This window comes from Ictidomys tridecemlineatus, chromosome 1 (assembly GCF_052094955.1).
Source record: "Ictidomys tridecemlineatus isolate mIctTri1 chromosome 1, mIctTri1.hap1, whole genome shotgun sequence".
In the NCBI taxonomy this organism is placed as follows: Eukaryota; Metazoa; Chordata; class Mammalia; order Rodentia; family Sciuridae; genus Ictidomys; species Ictidomys tridecemlineatus.
Window position 1 is genome coordinate 46,407,930 of NC_135477.1, and position 24,294 is coordinate 46,432,223.

Consider the following 24,294-nt stretch of genomic DNA (forward strand, 5'->3'; position numbering starts at 1 on the left):
ACTGTTAGGGGGCTGGGGAGAACTGGAATCCCTTTTCTCTCTCCTTGCTTGACTTCTAGGACAAAAGAACAAAATGGGTAGCCCCTCCTGTATCTATGAACATATCACAGTTCTGCCCAAAGAATAGGCAAAAAAAAAAAAAAAAAAAAAGGCCCAAAGACTGCAAATGAAAAATCATCCTTGGAGAAAAAGGATAGGAAATGGACCCCTATGGATTTCAGATGCTTAAAGGAGGTTGCTTAAAGTTCCTGGCTGAAGTCCATGCCAGTCTTGGTAATAGTCTAGCAGATTCATCCATCTTCAGATTCCACTTGGCTTGCTCTTCCATCACTGCCGCCCTCCCAGGCAGCGAGCGCACACATGCACATCTATCTATATACATGCGGAAGTTTTAATCTACACTGCCCTCCATTCCAATCCACCCAGCCCAGCTCTGTGTGCAGTGAAGCTATTGACCCTGCAAAATAGCAAGGAGATGAATTTGATGACCCAGACTAGAGTTTTTAAACCATTTCAGCAAACTCTAGAATCAAAGGAAAGCACACACAATTTATTCAGCACTTAGTAAAGTCCTTTTACTTGGGAACGGAGCACACACACTGCAAATAGACTTCCCACTGCCACGCAGATAAAATAAACCTGTCAACCACTCCTGCCAAATCACTAGTCACCTCGATTAAATAAAGGAAACTAGCATCTCTCAGCATCTGAGAATTCCACCAAGATTATAAGCCCATAAAAGCATTATGAAGGAAAGAAAACTGAAGTAATGGGTTCCACTGAACATGTCATCAGAGGAAATCATTTTACATAATTAGAAAGTGCTAATAATAGTTCTGCATAGGAAACCAAAACACCCTTCTCCTGTGCAGCCAGGGCAAAGCTGTGGCAATGAAGGAGCAGCCCGGTCAAAGCCAGGATTCTATCTGACAGGACAAGTCGCTACCCCTCCGGAAGGTGTCCTTGTGGCAGAGAGTTCTGCTTTTCCTCTTTCCCTGTTTTGTTGTTATTTATCAATTTTCGGTTTCCTTTCCATGGGGGTGGGGGAAGTTGGATCGTGGTTCAATCATAATTTTATGAAACTTCAAAAAAAATCAGTGCCTTTTTTTTTTTTTTGGCTAAGGATTAAACTCAAGTCCTCACACATGCTCAATGTCACTGCCAGTGTTTTGAAAATTCATCCGATGTTTGGTGGCTTGAAAGACAAACTGAAATATTTCAAGGGCAGAGGAAATATGTAAACAGGTTACCTTAAAGTCTGATCTTAGGTGAGATCTACCTGGCAAAGTCACCAGAACCATCAGATGGTTTATTATTCCGTTTTTAGATGGTCAACAAGAACCAACAGGCAGTAGGCAGAAAGACTCCTTGGAGCTGAGTTCTCAAGCTAGCCTGAATACATGCATCTATTTTTATTAAGGCTTCACTACTGGCCTGTATAGATTCTGTTCATAATGATCAAGGTACTTAGCTTTCACATTCCCTGTGGGTTGACATGGAAAGATGGTAGCAATAGAAAAAAATAAGCAGCTTTGGCTGATACAGACAGATTGCCTTCAAACCCCAGAAGCCCCCCACAAAATGTGGTGAACAGTTTAGTCCTCAATCAGCCCCCTTTTGAACCCTCCTGAAAATACTCTGGCCTGTTGGCATGATGCTTTCCTGGGCCAACATCACCCCATCCCAAACATCTTTGTTCACGTGCCACATCGCCAAAGCATCCATTTAATTTTCCTCTTATTCATTTCAGTTGGACTGATTTAATCAGTTGAAGCGGAAACACTCTATTCCTGGTTTCTATAAAAATGTATTTTATGATATCTCAGCCTAAAATGTTTTTAAAAGATAAAAATGAAAAACGCCCACAGTTTTTCTTTTTTCTTTCTTTCTTTCTTTTTTTTTTCTTTTTGGATGGCACACATTGAGCTGCTTCATGGAGATATACAGAAAAATCAATTGCTAAGCATAAAATGCAACTTGCATTAAGGAAACTGCAAATGATAACTAATTATGATAAGTTGCTGTGTAAATTATTCTGTGGCAGTTCCAGCAATCAATTTCAAACACAAATAGACCAAGCTGCTGGTTGGAGAAGATGAACATCCAACAACTATGTCAATAAAAATAAGGGCAAGATTGCCAATGCTGATCAGAGAAGGATAGTTATCATCTCCAAGAAGGTTTTCACAGCAGATTTCCTCTTCATTTTGTGTTTGCTTTCTTTTGTACATAGCAAGTCGGACACTTAATATGGCAAACGAATCACGGCACATCTTTAAGACCATATAAGCATCAAAAAAAGAAATCCAGGGATATTCACGAGGCTTGGAATCAATTTTCAAAATGTGAAAGCAGAAAAACTGACGTGGGATCTTCGGTGTGGTTAACTGTTGGTGAGGTGGGGTTGTGGTAGGTGTACTAGCAGGCTGTTTGTTAGAACATCACCACCATTCCTCTCCAGGGTCTTTCCAAAGCCCAGAGGAGGAACTAGAAACTACAAGGATTCCCTAGTTAGAGTCCTCCAAAAATAGGCACTGGGGGAGGATTTAGAAATCTGGATAGAAGGAGTGGGCAGAGCCATGTGTGGACAGTTGCTATGTGTAAAGCCATTTCCAAGTGACCCCCGGAGAGTAAACCCCTGGCACAGATGCTTCAGCTGGAGAAAGTCAGTGGGAGATTTCCGGGTGCTTCCTGAGTGCCAGTGAGACTTTCTAGCAAGCTCTTGAGAATCACTGGCCTGGGTACTGGTGAGGATGCCCCACCTCTGGGCAGCCTTAGTACCGTCTTTAGAAATTCACCCCTAGCAATAGACATTTCCAAGTTTTGCCTCTCCAATTGGTTTTTTTCCTTTCACTCTAGCACAATGCCACAGTTATCCCCAACTGCCTTGATTCATATATCCTGTGTGATGAATGTCAGGGGTGACCTAGGAATCAAGGACACAGACTTGAATTTATTTTAGCCCCTTGTCTCTATTGCTGAGTGGCTTTGATGACGCCCAGCAGTTCTTGGTGTATTCTTCTGTTCAATGGGAACATAGTATTTGCCCTCCCTATTTTTAAGGGTATCTTAAGAATGATATGATCTAATCTCTAAATAAAAATGTTTCCTCCAAAGACACAATGATCCATAAATGTGAATTCTACTTACAGCAGTTAAACAGAGTGGCAGTGTCTGGCATGATAGGGCTATCTCCTGTCCACATAACATATTTATGTGAAACAGACATTTCTCCAACAAATATGTCAATATTCTTTATAGCATGACATCCACTGAGGATATTATATATAAATTGCCACTAGGTTACAACAGAGATCTCTGACACAACTCCATGTCTTCTACCCTCCAAAGGAGATACTCAAGCCTGGACCAGCATTCCCAGAGAGATTTCAGGTAAACCATTCTAAATCCATGTGTGCACCATTAGCTACAGCTTTATGAGAGTCCAGCCCCTTCTTCAAAGCATCCATTGCTTTATCCTATTTTATACCACAAAAACACCAAAGTTGAAAAAGCTACAACATTATAATAATCATCTACTTGGAAATTATGCTTTGTGGCTATCTGTTCTCTGGGAATGAATCAGTAGAAATGACTCCCATCCTTGCAAATTTGAGTTTCTGAAAGCAACAGAGTTGTCAAGTGAAATATAAGAGGCTGGCTCTTCCATTTATTGTGCCCACCCTTAAAGAAGATGGGGCTTTTTTTTTTTTTTTTTTTAACATGCAATCAAGTTGCCTCATAGAGGTATCTAAGATTCAGACTCTTCTGCTGGGTTTCTATGACTGTATTTTTTTTTTACTGAACAAATATTGTGTTAATCCCCTTTCTGTTACCATAATAAATACCAGAGAAAAAACAAGTTATAAAGAGAAAAGGTATATTTTAGCTGATAGTTGTGGTAATTTTAGCCCCTAGTTGAGCTGACTTGTTGCTTTGGGGACTGTGATGAGACAGCATGTCATGGTGGGAGCACACAGCAGAGAAAGCTCCAACCTCATGACCAGAAGTGAAACAGAGGAAGAGGAGAGGCTAGGGTTCCAATATCCCTTCAAGGGCATGTTCTCAATGACTTGAAGACCTCCCAGTAGACCTTACCTTTTAAAGATTCCACCAGGTCCCATGGCATGGATTAAGGACTAGGCCTTTAACACATCCTTCTTTGGAGAGCCCTTATCCCAACCATAGAAAAAATATATATATATTGAGCTCAGAGTAAATAGCAGAACTTATGTCATACAATGCAGATACAGCTGTGAGCAAACAGAATCTTCTCCATTACTCTTAAAAGCTTATAGTTTATCTAGGAAGCCTGGTCCCTGGATAAGAAAGACTGATATAATGTTAATGTATAAGGTGGGATCAGAAGAGTATCCCTTGGAGCTGTGACATCTAAACTGACACCTCAACAATGATGGGAAGAAAAGTTAGACTTAGTACTGCTTCTCAGGGGCTTCCACCTATGAGGAGTTTAAGACATACAAACCCCAACCCTTCCTACAAAGCAGAATGGGAACAATTGCTTCAAGGAGGTAGAAACAAATATTATGAGTAATCTCAAGAAGGAGAAAAACCAATAAAGCTCAGATCAGGAAAAGTTTCATGTAGGAACCAGAGAGTGCTGCACATGACTGTGCCTATGATGTATGGAGTGTCTGTAAGATACAAATGGAAAAAACGGAGCCTCCTGCTTGCTGATCATTATTCTAGGCCTGGTCTTCTTTTGCATTTGAATCTACAGTCCTTAGGACATGAATCTTGGGCCTATCATATTCGACATTGGAAGTTACATCAAAGGACAAGGGAAAATGCCATGTGTATAGAAAAATAGCAATTTGCACATGAACTACAGTTTTGTAGTTGTTGGCGCGGAAGGAAAAGAGATTGGGAACTAGGTGAATCAAAAATTATTTTCAAATAGACGTTCCCATTGGGATTTTATAGATCTAGTTTCAGACATCGAGGAGGACTTAACCTGGGGGATTGATGCAATTAGCCTCCACCCTGTGAAAGACCTTCTCTGCCTAAGTGTTTGTAGGATGTCAACAAGGTAGGAATAAATGGCACCCAAATAGTTGGCTAATTTGTATAGTCAGTAATTTAAAATAGTTTCCTTAAATATAAAAAACAACCTGGCATTAAGTAGTTTTTCACTGTGATTGCCCCAAAAAAAAAAAAAAAAAAATTACTGGCTTTCCTCATTTGTTGGTGTTTGATTCATGCCAAGATGAAATGTACTAGAGAGATGAGTCCAACCATAAACCAGACTCAGTGAGTTTCTTTGGTGCTCTCTTCACCAGGCAACGGGTGTGTTAAATATAGAGAGATATTCCTCAGTACCACAGAGATGTCTACTGTTGACATCTTTAAATAATATTTTTACATTTTTTCCCATTGATATTGGGCTCTGATGTCATCTGAGAGCATCAATTCACATTCTAATTACTTCAAGAGGTATTTTTTCATTATATGAGTTTTACTCAAAATACCTTCAAAACTATGGTCTTCTATTCTATTTCTTTGAGGCTCAGATTTCTCATATTACTAATAAAATGACAGATGATGCTTGTCCTATTGCTAATGATTATCATTCATCTGATCACATGTTTCATTGTGAAATCTCAATTTCATGCCAGATACACTTTTGCAAGGGGGCTTGAGGTCTCAGACTTCAGTTCCCATGAAAGTTCCTATACAAGTTCCTATATAGGTGATGGAGTAAAATTACCTTTAACCACCTACAAGAAACTAGTGAATAAACTTAAGAGGATAAAATGCTAATTTGAGGGTTAATTTATTACTCATTCTCCATAATATTATTTGCTTAGAGGAATTCCCACATAGCAGTCTGTACAGGAATAAAAGACCTTCCTAAGGACATTCAGTGAGAAAGAACAACAATGCTCCTCAGAACGCAGCACATTAGGAGCTGCTTCTCGCACTTGACTTTGAGCAAAAGTGATTTGCACAAAACTGTCACATAATAAAGCAAATCACAACTGAACTCTAATTGAACCAAAGTTTATGTAAATATAGAGAAGTTTTACAAATGCTCAGACCCCAAATAGTCCACGCCTGGAATCCTACATTATTCTCTTCATCTTTCTGGTAGTTTTTCAATGGAATATTAACATCACAGTGCAGAGGGCCCATGAGACATCTCAAGGGCTAGGTCCACCACTTTCTAAGCATCCCCACAGCCTATTCTCCTATCCACCCATGCACTGTAGCTAGGATGACAAAGTTGGGACAGTCCTTATTCAGTGTCCCATTCTGTAGAAGGGAATTTCCTGCCTGAGGAAACAACATTTAAAGTCTGTGCTGCTCTCAATCTAAGCTTCTTCTTACTTACCCTCAGGAGACAGATTCATTATTAGGAAACACAGCTCTAATCATTACCAGGATAAAATGAAGTAATTGAGTTACATTGCATGGTCTTGTCTTATCCTTACCATTCTCAGCTTAGGCAATGACACGGTCTTTGGCCCAAACTTCCAGTTTAGGGATAAGGCATTTGCAAACGATATTCTAAGTCAGTATTCTGTCTGCTTTTGAAACCTAAGACTCTACCGATGGCAATATGAATTATGGCTTTGGAAGAACTGGGTACACCAAATTAATGTTTTGGGCATTAGAGAATTCAGTAAAAACTACACATAGATTCTCACCATTATTTTTAAAATATATATATTTTTTAGATGTCGATGGATATATTCATTTATTTATTTATATGTGGTGCTGAGAATCGAACCCAGTGCCTCACCCATGCCAGGCAAGCACTTTACCACTGGCTACAACCCCAGCCTGGATTCTCTCCATTATTTTTACCAGGTAAATTTAAAAATTTAAATTCCTTTGGGCTATAACAGAGAATTTATCTATTTTGAAATTATAGATTTCAACTACTGAATTAGCAAACAATGAATTTTTTTTTTTTTACAAATATTAATGTGTTTCCCAATTTCCCTCTTTTGCTAGTGCTGGAAGTAATGATCTCCTGGGTAATTTTTAAATACTATAATCTCTTTATGTGAAGTAAAAAAAAAAATCACAAACTTATACTGTGGATATTTATATGTCTCCCCAGTAGACTGCTACTAAATTCTGGTAAATATGGTTTAAAATCATTCAGTTTGACAGGTGTGGTTTTCCCATCAAGGACTTGAAAAGCACTGTGTTCCTCCTGAAGTGCCAAGAGCCCAGAGCACCTCAAGGCCAAGTGTCCCTCCCCACAACCTCTGAAAGCAATAAAAAATTGAGGTCCCACCTCTGTGACTGGTGAGTTCTCTGGAAGCAGAAGGCAGGGGTGTGTAGTGGTGCATCTCAGGAGAGGCAGAGGCAGCAAAGTCCCCACTGGAAGCCTGCATGATAAAAATAAATGTCAATAGGAAGCAACATCCCATGCGAAATCCCCTTGTTGACCAAACATGTCCCTTGGGATCTGAATTTATCCACAGAGACTCTTCTTAGGAAGCAAGAGTGGTCTTTGTTGACATACAATTCTGTAAGCATAGGGTAGGGTACAAAGCTTGGAGGGCCTCAGCACTGGTGAAATGTCACCATGACAAGAGGCTGGGATGAACTGAAAGGAGGAAGAGGAGGAAAAGGAGAGGCTGAAGGCAGGAAACAGTAGACTTATATCTTTTTATCACAGGTCTTCTCCCAGGAATTCCCACAAAGCAAGTGCAGTCGGTGAGCAGATTTCTATGGAAACCAGTGCAGAGGCTAAGTTTGCCCCCAGGGTGGACGAGGAAAAGCAGGGCTGGTATACATGGCCCCGTGGCATGGAGGCAGAGGAAGTGGAAGATATAAAACTCTGCAGCATGAAATCACCATAGGGAAGGACATAAATTGTTACAGGCTGTGCAACTTGGCTTCTGGCTAAGTTTGATGACAGCACTGAAAAATCCATCTGAGACCTGGGTTTGGGATATAGGTTCAGCATAACCTATCCAAAATGCTTTGGACTAGAACATTTTGGATTTCTGATTTTTTCAGATATTTTTGAGTATTTGTATATATACAATGAGATATGTTGGCAATGAGATCCAAGTCGGAATACATAATTCATTTGTTTCCTATATACCCTATGCACACATTGAAGATAATTTTATACAACATTTTAAATATGCCTACATTTTGACTGCGACTTATCACCGGAGGTCAGGTGTGGAATTTTCAACTTGTGATGTCATGTCAGTACTAAAAAAAAGTTTTGGATTTGGAAATGTGTTTGATTTTGAATTTGGGGGTTAGGGATGTTCAACTTATATAATAGTTATCAGCAAAATATTGTTATTCTAAAGCCTAAAGGAAAAGGACCTGAAGTGCATCTTGGATGATGCTTTGTATTGTATATAATAGCTCCTTGACCATAGAACTGATATAGTATGGTCCTGACTAATAACTCTCTCCCTTTTGAACGCCACATCCTTGTGGGTTAAAGTATGAAGACAGTTACTGTGGGATTGGCTGTCATATACTTCAGATGACCAGTGTGTCACCTTCAGAATATAGCTGCCTATAACAACCAACAACCATTGCAACTCTTAACTGAGATTTCAAAATCAAATGCGACTTTTTTTTCCCCTTAATATCCAAAAAAGAACATCTGCTAGAATCAAAATCCTAAGCTTACAACCTTTCCAAGCTCCATGAAAAAGTAAATTTCATTAATGCTATCTTTTCCTTTCCGGAATAGGAAATGCATTCTATGGGATATATTTGCCCTGCAAGAAGCAGGTCTTTTCTCCAAAGAGATTACCTACATTATGGGAATCAAAACTAAGTAGGAGATTATACCTACTTGCTAGAAAAATCCTTTAAACTTCATTTCTGACATTTGAGATGTTTGATTAAGCAGCTTTCAGTAGAGACTTATAGAAAGAGTTCTGAATGGAGTGAAACCAGAAGCTATGTCCCTGGGTAGGAACAGCTTTAGGCAACATTTCTTCACACCAGCTCAAAGACAAATATAAGGCAAATATATGGTGTTTAAAGCTTGATCCAAGGATGTTGGATCCAGAAAGGCAAAAGCTCAGTTACCAACAATAATGTTTTTAAAAAGTGCATAAGATTTGTTATATACTACATCACTAGACATTTAGGGTGTTGCAAGAATGTGAAAGGGTCAGAAATGGGATTAAAATTAAAGTTAAAATACTATAATCACCATTTGTCTCTTTGGGATTCCAGACCTTCTGTAATTGCAACATGATTAATGAAATACAATGACAGTGCTCTAAGTACTACGATACTTATTTAATGCTTGGGGCAGGATATATGGGGTCCTGGAATGGAGACTATCCTTACCTAGATATACATACTTCCTCTATAACAGGCTCTAACTTTTTGTGCATGTTCTACCTCATTATTGAAAAGAAAAAAAAATCCTAATATCCAAAATAAGTTTTAAGTTGCTCTTTTATGGTATTCTTTAATACTTTTAATCTCTATGTGGGCTGTTGACAACTTGATGACAGCTTTTCCTAAAATTAGTGGAGGAAATCCTACCTCTAAATAAATACCTTGGACTGTGCAAAACATTAGAATTCTGTGACCAAGAGGAAAAAAAAAAAAGAGCTATTTAGTTTTATTTCCAATTGTCAACAGGTCAGAAATGGTGTGGCTTGGGTTGTGTGGTCATCATTCTATGCCCAGCACTTCATTCCTCTTCGGCTTAGTGTCCATTTATAAGCTCAAGTCATGGAAAAGAATTCAGGAAAAGAATAATTCTGCAAGCGATGCTTTCTGGTGGAACTTTCATGACTCAATGTTTAGAAAAACAACTACAAATCAGTTCCGACCACCAACTCTTTGACCTGGCTTCTATCAAAATGAATCCTATTCACTCATTTCAATAGTGATGTTCACACTGGTTTTCTGAATCTTATGCTTAGAAGCACGATTCAAAAAGGCAAAATTATCATATGAAAGAAGTGGACAAGAACGTGTCTTAAATTTGCACACTGTCTGCCAAAGCATAAAGAGTTGACTTTGCAACCGAAGCAGTATACCCACAGTATATTGAGATAATAAAAACATAAGTAGAAAAATTGACATGATGTTTTCTTTTACCTGGACTAAGAAGAGATGCCTAAAATGGGAATAAGAAAATTTGGGCAGCTCTGAATCTTCAGGACTATAAAGGTTCTCAAATCTTTGAATCCTTGCCAATTTTCCTAACTGCCTACTGGCAGGGATTTGTATTTTTACATTTTACTTTTATCTCCTGTTAGAAGATATTTGCCACATCTACAGTAAAATACTAGTATCCAGGATACATAAAGAATGTCCCTAAGCCAATAAAAATAGGAAAAAAAATGGACAAAGGAAATGTCAGGGATTTCAAAGAAGAGAAAACCTGACCAGATAATAAACATAGAATTTGATCAAATTTGCCAGCACTGAAGGCAATGAGAATTAAAACAGGATACAGTTTTTACACTGATCCTATTGGCCAAGTTTTAAGTCCCATAATAACAAGTGCTAGTGAGAATGAAATAAAATGAAACTGTCCCTCTCATCCCTTGCCAGTAGGAATGTACCCTGGTTCACTACTTTGGAGGGTAGTTTAGCTGCATCTAATAAAACTGAAAATTGGTGCACTGATTCCACTTAACATACACTATGGAAAAGTTCACACAGGGTCTGCAAGTTTATAATGTTTACTGAAGCATCATTGGTACCAGGGAAAAAAAGTGGAAATAACTTAAATGTCAATAAGGAAAAAGGATAGATAAAATGTTGTATATTCATATGGCAGAATAATATTTACCACTTAAGAGCAATAACTTGATATATCTATATTGAAATATATAATCTCATTTTGAAGAGGTCTAAAATTTATAAAGAGTAAAAATGCAAAATTTATAAAGAGTAAAAAAAGCATCAGTCATTATTTATCAAGTATATCTTACATAATTTCAAGTTTCCAAATAATAAATTCAGTATAATATTATTTATGTAAATACGAAGTTCTTTGATTTTGTACATGTATGAAAACATCCCAAAATTATAAAACATAGACACTAAATTCATGTAAACGATTGGGCAGGGTAACAGGACTGGGGCTAATGGGATGTGAAGGAGTTTTATTTCTATATATGATGGTTTCTGGTTTTATTCATTTAAAGAATATTCTTGAAACAATACATCAAAATGTTAGAAACTACAAATTTGATATGGTGGCTACGTGTGTTCATTTTAAAAAAAAAACTCTATTAAGTTTTTCATTTAATTTAACAGCATGAAGAGAAGTCTCTTTGTATTAAGATGACATTACTACTTCCCCAGGTACCAGATACCATTACCTAGATGACCTTCACCTAGATCTTCTTCCACAGCAAGTTTTTCTCATCTTTCTTGAGTTTTGTTCACAATGTGCCCATTGCTTTAGCTTATACTTCAGAGCTCATAATTTTTAATCTTCCCTGTGTTTTCAAAATTCCTTGAAATATGAAATTTGAAAACACAATAACTCCATTTTTCCTCGGATGCATGCATTCCTATGGTAACACGAACCCATACTGACAGCATAGTTCCTCCAACCATTGTCTAGTAGTTGCCTAACATAGACTGATCTATGATTGGGATCTCTGGTTGGATTTTTTTAGACGAAATACCCAATTTCCGCTTCTCCTTGAGCTGCTGATTGTGACATATAAGATGGAACAAAGCTGAGGATGGTAAATGTGTGTCCCCTCGGTGCCAGGCTTGAAGTAGCCCACCTGCCTCACAAGCCCTCCTGCTGAAGATCTGTCAAGGCGTACTGACATCGTCTTCATTCTTCTCCTGTTCACAGTGGAAGATATACACTGAATTGAAGAGTTACTAATACTTTCTTTAGTCTCACATCAATAATAGTAATAGTCCCTAATAGACTGCACTCTGCAATTTCCATAATGCAGGAAGGACGGGAGAACTTTTGGCAACCTCACTGGGAAGGATTCTGTGAAAACACAGGATGCTCCAAGAGAGACTTGCAAAGTGAGCATGTCACCGGCGATTACAGAAAACAAATGTCTTCAGATAAATGCATGCAATTCCAAGCCCTTCCCAGCCCTTCCAAACGGGTGCACACAATGAAAACTGCAGTCCAGAGGATGTTGTGTGGACATCATGGATGTGCTGAAGGAATATGATATAGACCATGGGAGGAGAGATTTGGCAGGCTTCAAAACAAGAAGGGGGCAGCTACAAAGTTGTTTAATAGCCATAAATCTCCCACTATTTTTCACAAAATACCATCTAAGACCACAGCTCCACAACTCATTCCCCATCACTCAGCTCAAGTGGAGCGCTTTGGCACGCTCACTCACCCTTAAATCATATGCCGCATAAAGTGATCCCGGGTCTGGGAAATTTGTCAGCCTCTTTCAAGTAAAAGCAATCTTCACTTTTCATCACAATTCATTCCCTGAAACCATGGTATAAAGCTGACTCTTCTAAAAACATTTATTTTTCTCTCATAAGGAAAAGCATCACTCATTATTTATCAAGTATTTAGTAACCACCTACTAAATGCCCGACCTCATGCTGAAAAATATCATGAAAAATAAAAGAAGGACCTTGGCTGCATTCTTGATGGCATCAAAAAAAAAAAAAGTCACACCAGAATCAATAATTGTTATGAAGAGTCACCAACCTCATCTTCTGAATGAGTCTCATCCTCTGAATTCACACAGAACATTGCCCCTGCCCCTGGTTATGACACCTGAACACCTGTCACAGTAATCATGCTCTTACTTGTTTCTCATCCACACTAGTGGAGAGTTTTCTAAACTGACTACGTGAACTTTCTGAAATAAACTCTACTATTAACACTCACACCCAACTACTACCAGAAAGAGGGAAAGGAAGTCAATGCTTGATGATGGAAGGAATAAAACATTTTAAAGTCAAAGATAAAACGATACGCTCATTATTCTAATTCAACCTAAAGCAATGAGCCAACTTTTTCAGAATAGGAGGATAAAGACTCGCCTGCAGGATTGGGTGAGGGAAGCTAAGAGCCAGCCTGAGGGCTGAGGCTTACTGCCCAGCTCACAGATGAAGGCTCCAGGCCTTGAGTGTGAAGCAAGATGGAAAGTGCCAATGGCAGATAGATTGGGCTGGGAATGACAGACAGACTTGGAAGCAGGAACAGACATCTTGTCCAGGGACAGAAGCCAAGAAATTGGGAGGGGGAAAGAGGCAAAGTAGAAATGAGGGTAAATTCATAACCAAGAGGCCCAGGAGAGCAAAAGGAAGAGCCCAGTCCAAGCTGAATGTTTAATCCATCCTCTTACATAGAATTGAAAACTTGGGACTCCATAGGTTAAGCTGATTGAGGACGGTGAAGAGGAAGAGAAGTCAGAAGTCAGTCAGAGATGCAGCAGGCTGTGCCAAAGGCCTGTCTGGCATAAGAAAGCCTTTTGAAGGCAACAGCCTGAAGTTTTTCATTTGTTTTTGTCTGATCTACAGGAGACCCAACTCTTCCAGTGCCCAAATGGGCAACCAGCTCAGAGTTAGTAGTTCACAAATATTTATGTAAGGCCAGGAGACAGGAAGAAAGATGAGGAGGAAGGAAACGAAACAGGAAAGGAAAAAGGAAAGAAAGATTGTGGTTTGGGCATTCGGTGGGCTATTACTCAATCAATCGTGTGCTGTGAGAGAAGTAAAAGAACTACATCCTGGGCAGCAGCTTCCAAAACGTACTTAGCAGATACTTATATAACAGGAAAAAAAATTAAAAGAGTCTCTATATTGGACATTACGTAATTATCAAATTTTCTTAGGTAAACAAATAAAACTATAACTATGAAGGCAAGAAAAAAATGTGCAAAACTGTTTCTTTCATAATTTTAAGTGAACACAGTAAATATTAAAAATACATTATTGTGATTTTTTAATCATATAAAATTTGCAATGCACTGAAGTTAAACAAAGATAAAAAGATGTTTGATAGGAATGTTAGATTAGGTTTTTTTTTTTTAACTTCATGTAGTATGTCCCTGCTTCTTACAATTTAAAATATTAAACATTAAAATTGTACTTATATAACAGGGCTGATAGGAAACAACACACTTTCCCTCAAGGACCTCTCCAGTCTCTCTCATCAGAAGCTGAGGAGAGTTGGAAGGAGAGAGGAACACTAGGAGGCAAGGAGAAAAGAAAAGGAAACAGGAAAGAAAGGAGACAAAGTAGGAGACTGGAGTTAGTGTCTCCTGAATGTGTGCTAAGTGCTAATGGTTTTCTAATGTATAAGAGATGTTCTCAGTTCTAAAACTCTGTGAATAGAGACCAAGTCAGCCTGACCCTGAAGCCCAAGGTGCTTCCCCAGCGCCCCGTCCTCTCTGCACCAGAGCCCCCAGGATCTCATAATTGCCCTCTCCTGGCATTACTCTACTCTGCCTCACAATACTGTCAGCTGGGCTCCTCTGGTCCCTCATCAGAACTGTAGACTTCAAGATTTTAGGGGCTAAATCCTAAATTAACAGTGAATACCTAATAGCATCTAGCAAAGCAACTTCTGAAAGTAATGGGAAAAGTCTGTCAATAAGAAGAAATCTACAATTACACAGGTGATTTTAATAAAGGCAGAACACTCCATTCAGAAACAATCTCATGTGTGTAGGAGATTGATATATATATACACACACACGCACACACACACGCACACACAAACCAGGGATTAAACTCAGCAGTGCTTAACCACTGAGCCACATGCTCACTTAATTTTTTTTTTTTCAGTTTTTAATTCTGAAATAGGATCTTGCTAAGTTGTTTAGGACCTTGCTAAGTTACTGAGTCTGGCTTTGAACTTGGGATCCTCTACCCTCAGCCTCCCTAGCTGCTAGGATTAACAGACGTGCGCCACCGTGCCCAGCTAGAAACAATCATCTTTATCCAAAGATGTATGATGAAGCACGAATCAATATTGCTGCTAATTAATTTCCACTGAGGATTTAGTTTGGATAATATGTTCAAACATAGAACATAATCAGAATGTAATATATTATAACCTCCAAGCAATCTGCATGTGTGCATCACATTTCTTGAGCATTAATTAACATGCAGGCATTTGACATACACTGCCTCATTTAGCCCTCTCAATGATCTTATAATGCAAGTACCGTTACAATTACCATTTCACAGATAAGATGACTGAGATTTAGAGAGAGGTTATATAACTTATCCAACAGCACCAAGTATGTGAAAAATTTGGAATTCAGAATGACACAATTTGATTTCATAGCTTGAATTCCAACCTTCCTACAATAAATATGATGCTCAAATAAACCCAGCAAAGAAAACTCATATGGATTTATTTAGTATCCATATAAAGGAAGGCAATATGTTTGTAGAGAGATATGATTCCATTCATGTTAAGATTCAATGTGTTTTGTGTTCTGGTATATAACAAAACTGTCCACCTATTTATTAATAAATAAAATAATGAGCTATGTAATGTAGACATAAATGCTTTTGATATCCTTGGTTTGGGGGTTCATATAACTGGAATGTGCTAGAATCAACATGTAATTGCTCAAAATATCCAACGATTAACTTTTCAGGAATTTTGTAAGCCAGTTTTTAAACACAGACACCACTTAAAATTAAGCTGTATATGCTCAGAATTGAATAAATTATGTTAAAAGCAAAATAACATACACAAAAACTTATCACTAGTTCTTTCACAAAAATTCACTATTATTTATGCTTTGAGTCTTTGGTACCTATATGGTGGAAATACTATAAAATGATATACTCTCTCTCCCCAACACTTCATTGATATCACTGTGGTAGCTTCACATCAGTCACTGTGGGAGTATCTGCAGCAGAAATTGGAAGATTATACAATAATTAGGTCTTGATTTATTGGTTTGTTTATTTCCTGTACTTAAGAAAGTAATGGAGAAGCCTGGCCAGTGCAAGCCTGTATGTAATACCAGCTATGCAGGAGGACCACAAGTTCAAGGCAGCCTGGGCAACTCAGTGAGAACTTGTCCAAGATTAAACAGATAAGTAAATGAATGAAGGACTTCAGGTTGTAGCTCAGTGGTAGATTGCTTACCTAGCATGCATGAGGCCCTGGATCTAATCTCCAACACCACAAAGCAAAAAAAAAAAATTAAAAATAGTAATGAAAAAAATATTAATGATGCAGACTTAGCTGAATAGGATGTTGTATCTATAGCCATTAATTGTGAATAGCACAGAAAAATTGAGAAAATATTTTTCCAGTACTCAAAAACTATTATTAGCTGACTGAAGCAGTTGTTTGTAGTATTGACAAAAAAGTGAAGCTCTGATGTACTCATTAAGATAAAGGAAAAAATATCAACCTGAATTGCTGTTAGAATTACATTTATTCATCAATTATACTGTAACTACAGATATAAGTTGAAGAGTTTGGCCAAAGTCACTGTAGTAGCTGTAAGCATACTACAGTGATGTAGCCACATCAATGTTTATAGCCGCTCAATTCATAATAGCTAAACTATGAAACCAACCTGGGTGCCCTTCAACTGGTGAATGAATAAAGAAATTGTGGGACATATGCACAATGGAATATTACCCGGCCTTAAAGAAGAATGAAATTATGGCATTTGCTGGTAAATGGATGAAACTAGAGAATATCATGCTAAGCAAAATAAGCTAATACCAAAGAAACAAAAGCCAAGTGTTTTCTCTGATCTAGAGATGTTAATTTACAATAAGGGAGGTGGGAATAGAGGTACTCTGGATTAGACAGAGGGTAGTGAAGGCAGGGATGAGGGTATAGGGGGTAGGAATGATAGTAAATGAATTGAACATTATTACTCTTTGTGCATATATGATACATGACCTGTGTAATACAACATGTGTACAACCAGAAGAATGAGAAGTTATACTCCATTTATGTGTGATGGGTCTAAATGCATCCTACTGTCATGTATAACTAATTAGAATAAAAAAAAATTTAAAGTAGCTTCAAGAATTAAATGGTGGTATAGACGTTATAATACAGTATTATATATTTGACTTTTGTCAATTCTATTCTACATATTCTTTATAGAATAAAAATTACAATAAATTTATGTGCTAATATTATGTATGCATATTCTCCCCGTCCCCAGGCCCTGACTGCCAAATATTTACCAGCACACTTACACCACTACATATGACCCTGGTCAAGTAACATGTGACACATGTTTGGAGCCATGGAGAAAAGGGCCAGGAATAGAGAGCATGGTAAGAAAAACTCCCTAGGCTTCCTTGTCCACAACTTGAACTTGGTCCTCCCTCTTCTCTACTCTGATGCCTTACTGACCAAGATCTGCAGCAGGGGCCCTCTGGCTGTGTGATGGGCTATAGACTTAGATTCTTAAAGCCTCACCTTTTTTTGGCTGTAAAATGTAATGATAATAGGAGTTGGGAGGAGGAGGGTGGCTGAAGTTAGCTAACCCTCAATGAGAGTTTACCTTGGACCTTGGACTGTATTAACCAATTTCCAAGCACTAATTTATTCAATCCTCACAACAACACCACAAAGAAGTTATAGTCCCCAATTTGGTTTCGTAGATGGGGAAACAGAGGGTTGGTAAATTTAAGAAATCTGACAGATCTCACTTAGGTTCTCGGGACACTGGTACATGGCACAATTGGGCCACGAATTCAGGCAATGTGCAGCCAGTGGCCACTGACTTCACTACTGAGATGCTCTATTTCTTCTCTTCCCAATGAAGGTCAAGGTTAAATAAAATAAGAAACAACGGTCTTAACCAGTGGTCATTAAACAGTGCATATGATTTTTCTTTGTACTTTGGTCTAATTTTGTATAGCACTTTCTCTCTTCAGTTAGACTTTGAATTTTTCAGGATGTAGACTCAAGCTGTATAGCTTCCCACCATTCAGAGAAAAACTACAGCACGGACATGCACACACTTTGTAATTAAGTGTTTATGACATGTATGGACTTCGCTTATCACTTGTTGAGCACAAGAGCACTAAGATCCTTCGGAGAGCAAAAGTGGTGATATCTGTAACCCTGTCATAATCAGGATTCATGCAGATTCACTGTGTGATTGTGTCTTCAGTAAAGAGCTACATATGGCGTTTCTCATCTGGATTTGTAGGACTGTCTTAGAAATAATATTATGTCATGGTAGTCCTAGAGGCTTGATTTATTTTGGCTTAAAAGAAGGAACTTGCCTCATGTGTCTCTCTTCCTCTCACAGCATTTTTTTTTTTTTTTTATTCTAAAGGGCTGCAGGTCAAGTTCTGTCCTTGGAACCAAAGTAGTTTTCCAAAATGAGGTGAAGCCAGCTCTGTCAAGCTGGGCCAGATCTGCTGTCATTGCCTTTCCCAAATACATCAGACCCTCTGCTTGTAAAAATAAATTGATACCAATGCAAGAAATTTATTAGGAGATGACAGCCTGGTTCATAATGGAAATATGGAGAAAACATCATCCTTCAAAACTGACAGTTTATCCATCATGCCTCAGATTCCTGAGATATAAGCAGATACTGTCACACACAATCCACGGAGGACATGTCTTCTTGGATTTCCTTATGACAGGAAACACTGAAATAATCCAGAAGAAGGGAAAGACTCGCACTGCCCTTAATGTGCTCAGCCATAAATTTTTAACATTAGCAGAAGAAACATGTGGCCAAGGCAATGAATGATGGGAAAGTCGGGAGGCCTGGAATTCTCAGAGGCCTCTTCTTTTCTCTTGGGGGTGATGAACTGGGACAGGGGTCAGAGAGGGTTACTGCACTGCTGTGAGGGACATCAATACCCTGTTATGTGTAAGCAGAGCCAACAGGTGGCAGAACACTACTGTGTTCACACCATGGCTGGCCCTGCTTGAGGTTTGGGGACCAGGTCATCTACCCCCACTAACTCTCCAACTGTGCCTCTTCTGCAAAGCTTGTTATTTGCAGTGATGAACTTAGAACAATTTAGGAGGCCATTTTAATTTGGAATAAGTATAAGAATATCTATGGGGTCACAAGTGGTCTGATCTTAGCAGACTTAATGAGGCGACCAGCCCAACCTTGTATGAAATAATGGTGTATTATATTAAAAACCGTTTTGGGAAAATATAATTGTGGCAGTCGATTGGAACGAAACAAACATGGTATTAAAGGAGAGAAAAATATTCACGGCCAAATTTATGGGGCCTTAAAATGTTTATGTTCCAAACTTGCATTCTTTGGAGGTTTGCTGAGTGTTGCTAGAGCTGGGGAACTTTTTTTTAATGAGATACATGCATACCTTTCCAATTTACAGATCTTTCACAGTGAAAATAGAAAGTCATAAATGTGAATCGGAAACCTAAACAAGGTGAGGGCAGCCCTAATGGCCTCATAGTCTTCATTCACTCATTATATGAGAAAAAATAAAGCCAGGGGAAATCCCATTTAAATGTGAATAATGTGCAAGGAATCTTTGATGTCAGTTTCTATCTATATGATCAAGGTATAGAGACCATCAGTATCATATGACAACCCAAATAAACTTGGGTTTTGTTCATGTTTGCTGTGTTATGTGGGATAGGATATGTGCGTTATGGGGTTACTTAAACACAGAGTCAAATACTGGATTTTGATTCATTTCTTCAAATAAATCCCAAGGAACAGGGGGCTGGGGAATAAATTACATGCTGATCAAGTCCTTGTTCCTAGGTACCAGTATGTGAAAAACCACAAACGGGTCTAAGAATTCTTAGAATCCTCCTTTAAAGGCTCTCAATCTCTGAAAAAAAAAAGGCAAATGAACTTCTAATTGTTCACATTTGTTTTGGCCATTCTTCCCGATTCCACTGTCTCAAATAAGACCTGAAACTCTGTTGACTTTACATGTCCAAATTAAATATATCTGTGTTTTCCTTTTGCTTTCTATATAAGTGCATGCCAGCATGACTTAACATTCATCCAGAGTTTATTTCAATATTAGTGGAAAACAAGCCATTTTTCAGTTTAATGAATAGCATCAGTGTCTGCCTTTTAACCAAAAATGTGACCTTAAACTTGATGGATCTCACCAGAAGGCACATTTTCAAATTATTTTTCTATTGGAGGTTATGAATATCATTTCCCAAATTATTGTGACAGCTGTACCCGCATCACAGACACGACGGCTTAGAAACGAAACTCAGATGGAGCGAAATGGGAGTTTCTTTGGAGAAACAGGGAAAAGGGGAAATGGAAAAGAAAGTTCAGACCCTGCGGGAGGGGGAACCGACCTCTTTTGAGGCTCGTGGTGCAACAAGAGCAGAGTCAGGTAAAAGCAGCTGGAATTCTCATACATTAATGTTCCTCCAATTCTTGTTTCTAAATCATGCTAAGTCAGGGAGGTGAAGGCTGAGCGTCACTGATTCAAAAAAAAAGAAAAGAAAAAGCCTCCAAGAGGACACCTGATATTGCTTCCTTATTAAGGATTATGGAGTGTAATTGATGTGCCTGGTTCCTGGCCAATTCCAACTTTTGGAGAATGCCGCTTAATGTGCGGACATTATTTTTGGACTACCGAACGCCGGAAAATAATGAGCTGGCATTCAGCTTTGGTGAAAGACCCTGAATTTTCATCTAAAAGCAGTTTTGAGTTATTGCTGTAGATAAGGTGTAACTGTGCAAGGGAATTTTATCCATGTTTCTCCCATGAATCATAAATGAGGAAAAAAAAATTACAGTCTAAATTGCACTTAAAAGGAATAAAGTCTTTTCATGTCATCCATGATTTATCAAAATGATCTCATTTTAAGGGTACTGTGGTGTATCTTGATTAATCACATTAGGAAGTGTGATGAATGGCCTCTTTAATGGTAACACAGGATTTATTGGCAACATCCCGACTTGAACCAGAAGGGTAAGAAGTAAAATATACAATAGATAGCTAATGCAGATAGGGTGTCAGTAATGCTCTGACTTGGTTTAAAATTCTACCAGGAGCCTGAGTCTCGGGACATTCTGAAACCACCAGGCAGTGCAAGGGAGGCAAGTTTCTCACGTGAACTTGGGTACCACTGAGAACCCAGCCTAACCCTTCCCTCCTAACTTGTTGCAAGACACGAAAAAAAAAAAAAAATCACTCAGTTGGACCGTGAAAAGGTGTCTGTGAAGTCTGGAGGAACCTCACAGATTCCTGGTAGGAAGAGGGGATGCTGCCTTTTGAGATCAGCGCTCCTTGCCCTTTCGCCCTATTTCAATATCCTCTTTACATTTCGCTTTAATATCCTAAATGCCTTTTTTTCCCCCTAAGCCTGCTCCCACTAATTTCCTCTAAGGCTGACAGATCAGAGGCTTGCCTCGAACTGTTCCTTTAGAGCTCAGGAGCCCTCCTCATAATCCCGCTGCTTGTCCGCAATTAATCCTTCCAGTTGCCACATTATTAACACCACCACCCACAGACAGAGGAAGCTCCCACCCACTGGACACTGGCTCCCACCGAAGCTTCAAAGGTGCCAATCACACCCTGTCAGAAAGGTGCCTGCTGTCAGCATCCAAGGTTTCCATCCTCCCCGCTGATCAAACATTCTTCCCCAGAAGATTAATTCAGAGTCTCCGCCCATTTCCTCCCATATCCTCTTTCCCTTTTCGGTTTACCCAACGATCCATCTTTGCCTCCAAAAGGGAAGCCACGGATAATAGAAGCCCTTTCAAAACAAAAGCTGGGCAAAGGCAAATTTAAATCCCAGCTGTTATCAACTTTTTTTTTTTTAAACCCATTTAAACATCTTAAGGCACTAAGGATTAGGGCCTGGCCTGAAATGCCATTCTTTGATCAAAGACCCCAAGACTTTACACAAACATAATCACAAGGCAATGGATGCTGCTCTGAAGGCTGAATTGATTTGTTGGGCTGCAGAGTGCTAGATGGCAGAGAAGGCACACACTGGCTTCTCTAACTGCCAACGTGTACGTCCGCCAGGCCAACTGACTCCAAAATTATATATGTTTCCCCTTCCTATGTCTTCACTGGCGCAGTCACTTGGAGATTCAGACAGCTGTGGGGACAGGGGGTAGGAAGAAGAGAATGAGGAGAGCAAGATGCTCAGTGTGGTCTTTCACCCCTGGTGGGGCCGGGTGGGGCGGGGGAGGGGGGAGGAGAGCTGAAAGGAGATGAGACACAGCGGCTCCACTCTCCCTGGTACAGACCAAAGGTGACTGCAGAGAGGGGCCTGGGTTTGCACTGGCCACTTCTACTGGAATCTTCTCCAGTTCTGGAGTAACTGTACTTACTCATCTGTGTGAAAGGGGTTTTGGGGAAAGCCACAAGGGTTTTTTCCTGAAGGTAAGTGAATAGCAGCAGTGCGGCTCACTAGTCAGGTCCTCCACCAGCCATCTCAGTCTTTTAAGACCAGACACCAGGACTGACTCAAAGAAATACTTAACACAAAGGCTGAAGGGACCATCGATGGTCATGCACATGAAGGCGTCTTGATAAAGAGAAGGCCAATCAGTTAGGTTCTTGAGGATGTTAAGGGTTTTATTTGGGGGGTGTGTGGAAGTAGTTTGCTACTCACATAATAGATTGTTAGAAAATAAAATTAAAGAAACACATAACTAAGAACTATTGATCGGATGCTATGGGGACCATTTACCACATTTTTAGGATAGTTTGTAGAAGGCCCCTTTTTGAACAATTTGAGAGGGGAAAAAGACCCAACTTTTCCTTTTAATTGTATGTAATAAAATTTAATTCAAAGTTCTTTAGGGAAATAAATGGAGAGGGAGGAGTTTTAATGAGTCCGAGACTATACAGTTTCAGGTATGGTTGGATCCGGGTACTCAAATTTATTATCAGGAGTTTCTCTCTCTTAGCTTTGTTTCTTTGTTAATTCTTTAATGTGGTGACCTCCAGTAGTTCCAGATTCTTGTATTACTATCATCAAAGATCCTTCTCTTTCCTGAAAGGTTCTAGCAAAGTCTAGGAATCCTTGGCCTGGACTGAGTCATAGGCCCATCCCTGAAAGAGTCTCCCTATCAAGGAAAAAGAATGTTCTGTCCAGTTGATCCTGGGTCCTATGTCTACACCTAGTGCCAGGAGAATAGCTGGTACCCCAAGGATCCTGCTGACCAAGGCAACAGGGTAATGATTTCCCAGGGGTACATGTATCTACTCTAAGGCCCAGTGGAGTGGACACTAAAGAGACCCAAAGAGAAAATTCCCTTCATTAGCAGACAACAATTTGTATCAGACTTTGGGAGCCCCTAGCTCCATCCCAGACATCCTGACTCTCAGCACCATCTCTGGAGTCACGGTGAACCTGCTATTCAACAGCCCAGTCCCAAGTCCACATCCACATCCACAAAGAGTCTCCACATCCAGAAAAATCCCCCCCCCCCCAAATTCTTGTGGGTATCTTACACTTTTCAGGCTCTTAGCTGGGACCCAAACAGCTCCAGCATACAATTACGTTTTTAATAAGCTTGGGTATCACAGAAGATTAAAAATAGTAACAGGTGTCCAAAGAGAGCAACAAGAGTGGTGACAGGCAAAGACAGCTGCTGGGGTCACAGTGCAACATGGAAAAGAGAAAGAACAAAATAAGAACGAAACCAGCAGACATCACAATAGACCTTTGGAATGCCGACGCCCAGCCCACCTCCACACGCGTGTCAACAGGAGAAAGTGAGACCCAGTTTCATGTTTCTTGCACAAGTCAGGAATTACATAGTATTTTTAGTTATTAACGAGCCTGCGTAGAGCGGTGACTGGCGACCTTCCCTGAGGGAGACTGCATTTGCCATTTCGACTGCACATGGGACTGATAACACCACAAGAGAACAGGTGACCAGTTCCAAGGAACAGAACGAGCCACTCCTCTGGGAACAACATCCTAAGAAGTTCTGATCGTGATCTACGTGAACCTCAGATGTCTGGGGAAATGAATTCTAACGTCTCTTGTTTTCCAAAGGCACTTTCCTGCCACTCAGCCCCTCTTCTTCCTCTCAAGTCTATTTCCAAAAGAGATGCCGAGAATGTTTGCCTTAACAAAACCCAAACCCCAGCTTCGTGACTGTCTTCGTAGACGAGGACCATGTGTCCTGGGCAGTTTAAGGGATTCCCTGAAGATCTGTGTCACGTGAGTGAGGATGTCAAAATGGGATCCCAGCAGACTCAGGGCTGGCTGTGACACCTGAGGTTTATATCTCCATAGAGGCCCAAAGGAGGTAGGCAAGCGTCTCCGCTTAGCAACTCAACACCTGCTACGGCAACCCAAGTGGGAGAGGAACAAATGTCGTCAGCCTGCGGAAACCCTCCTGGACCCGAGCTGCCCCCTGGGCTATCTATAGGAAGATGGCAGATCTGAAGAAC

The 24,294-nt window shown here is 39.6% G+C and overlaps 1 protein-coding gene across 14 annotated transcripts in view; it reads right to left on the reverse strand.

Annotated features, from left to right (window-relative positions):
• The window catches only part of Lrmda (leucine rich melanocyte differentiation associated), a 994,383-nt gene that overhangs the window by 181,308 nt on the left and 788,781 nt on the right, over positions 1 to 24,294 (reverse strand). For all 14 annotated transcript variants that reach the window (XR_013435025.1, XR_013435024.1, XM_078039755.1 and 11 more), the window contains one exon: positions 7,268 to 7,361. Coding sequence is in view for 12 of the 14 variants with exons in the window: in XM_078039755.1 (XP_077895881.1) it covers positions 7,268 to 7,361 (94 nt within the window). In the remaining 2 variants the exon portion in view is untranslated. The remainder of the gene's footprint in view (positions 1 to 7,267; positions 7,362 to 24,294) is intronic.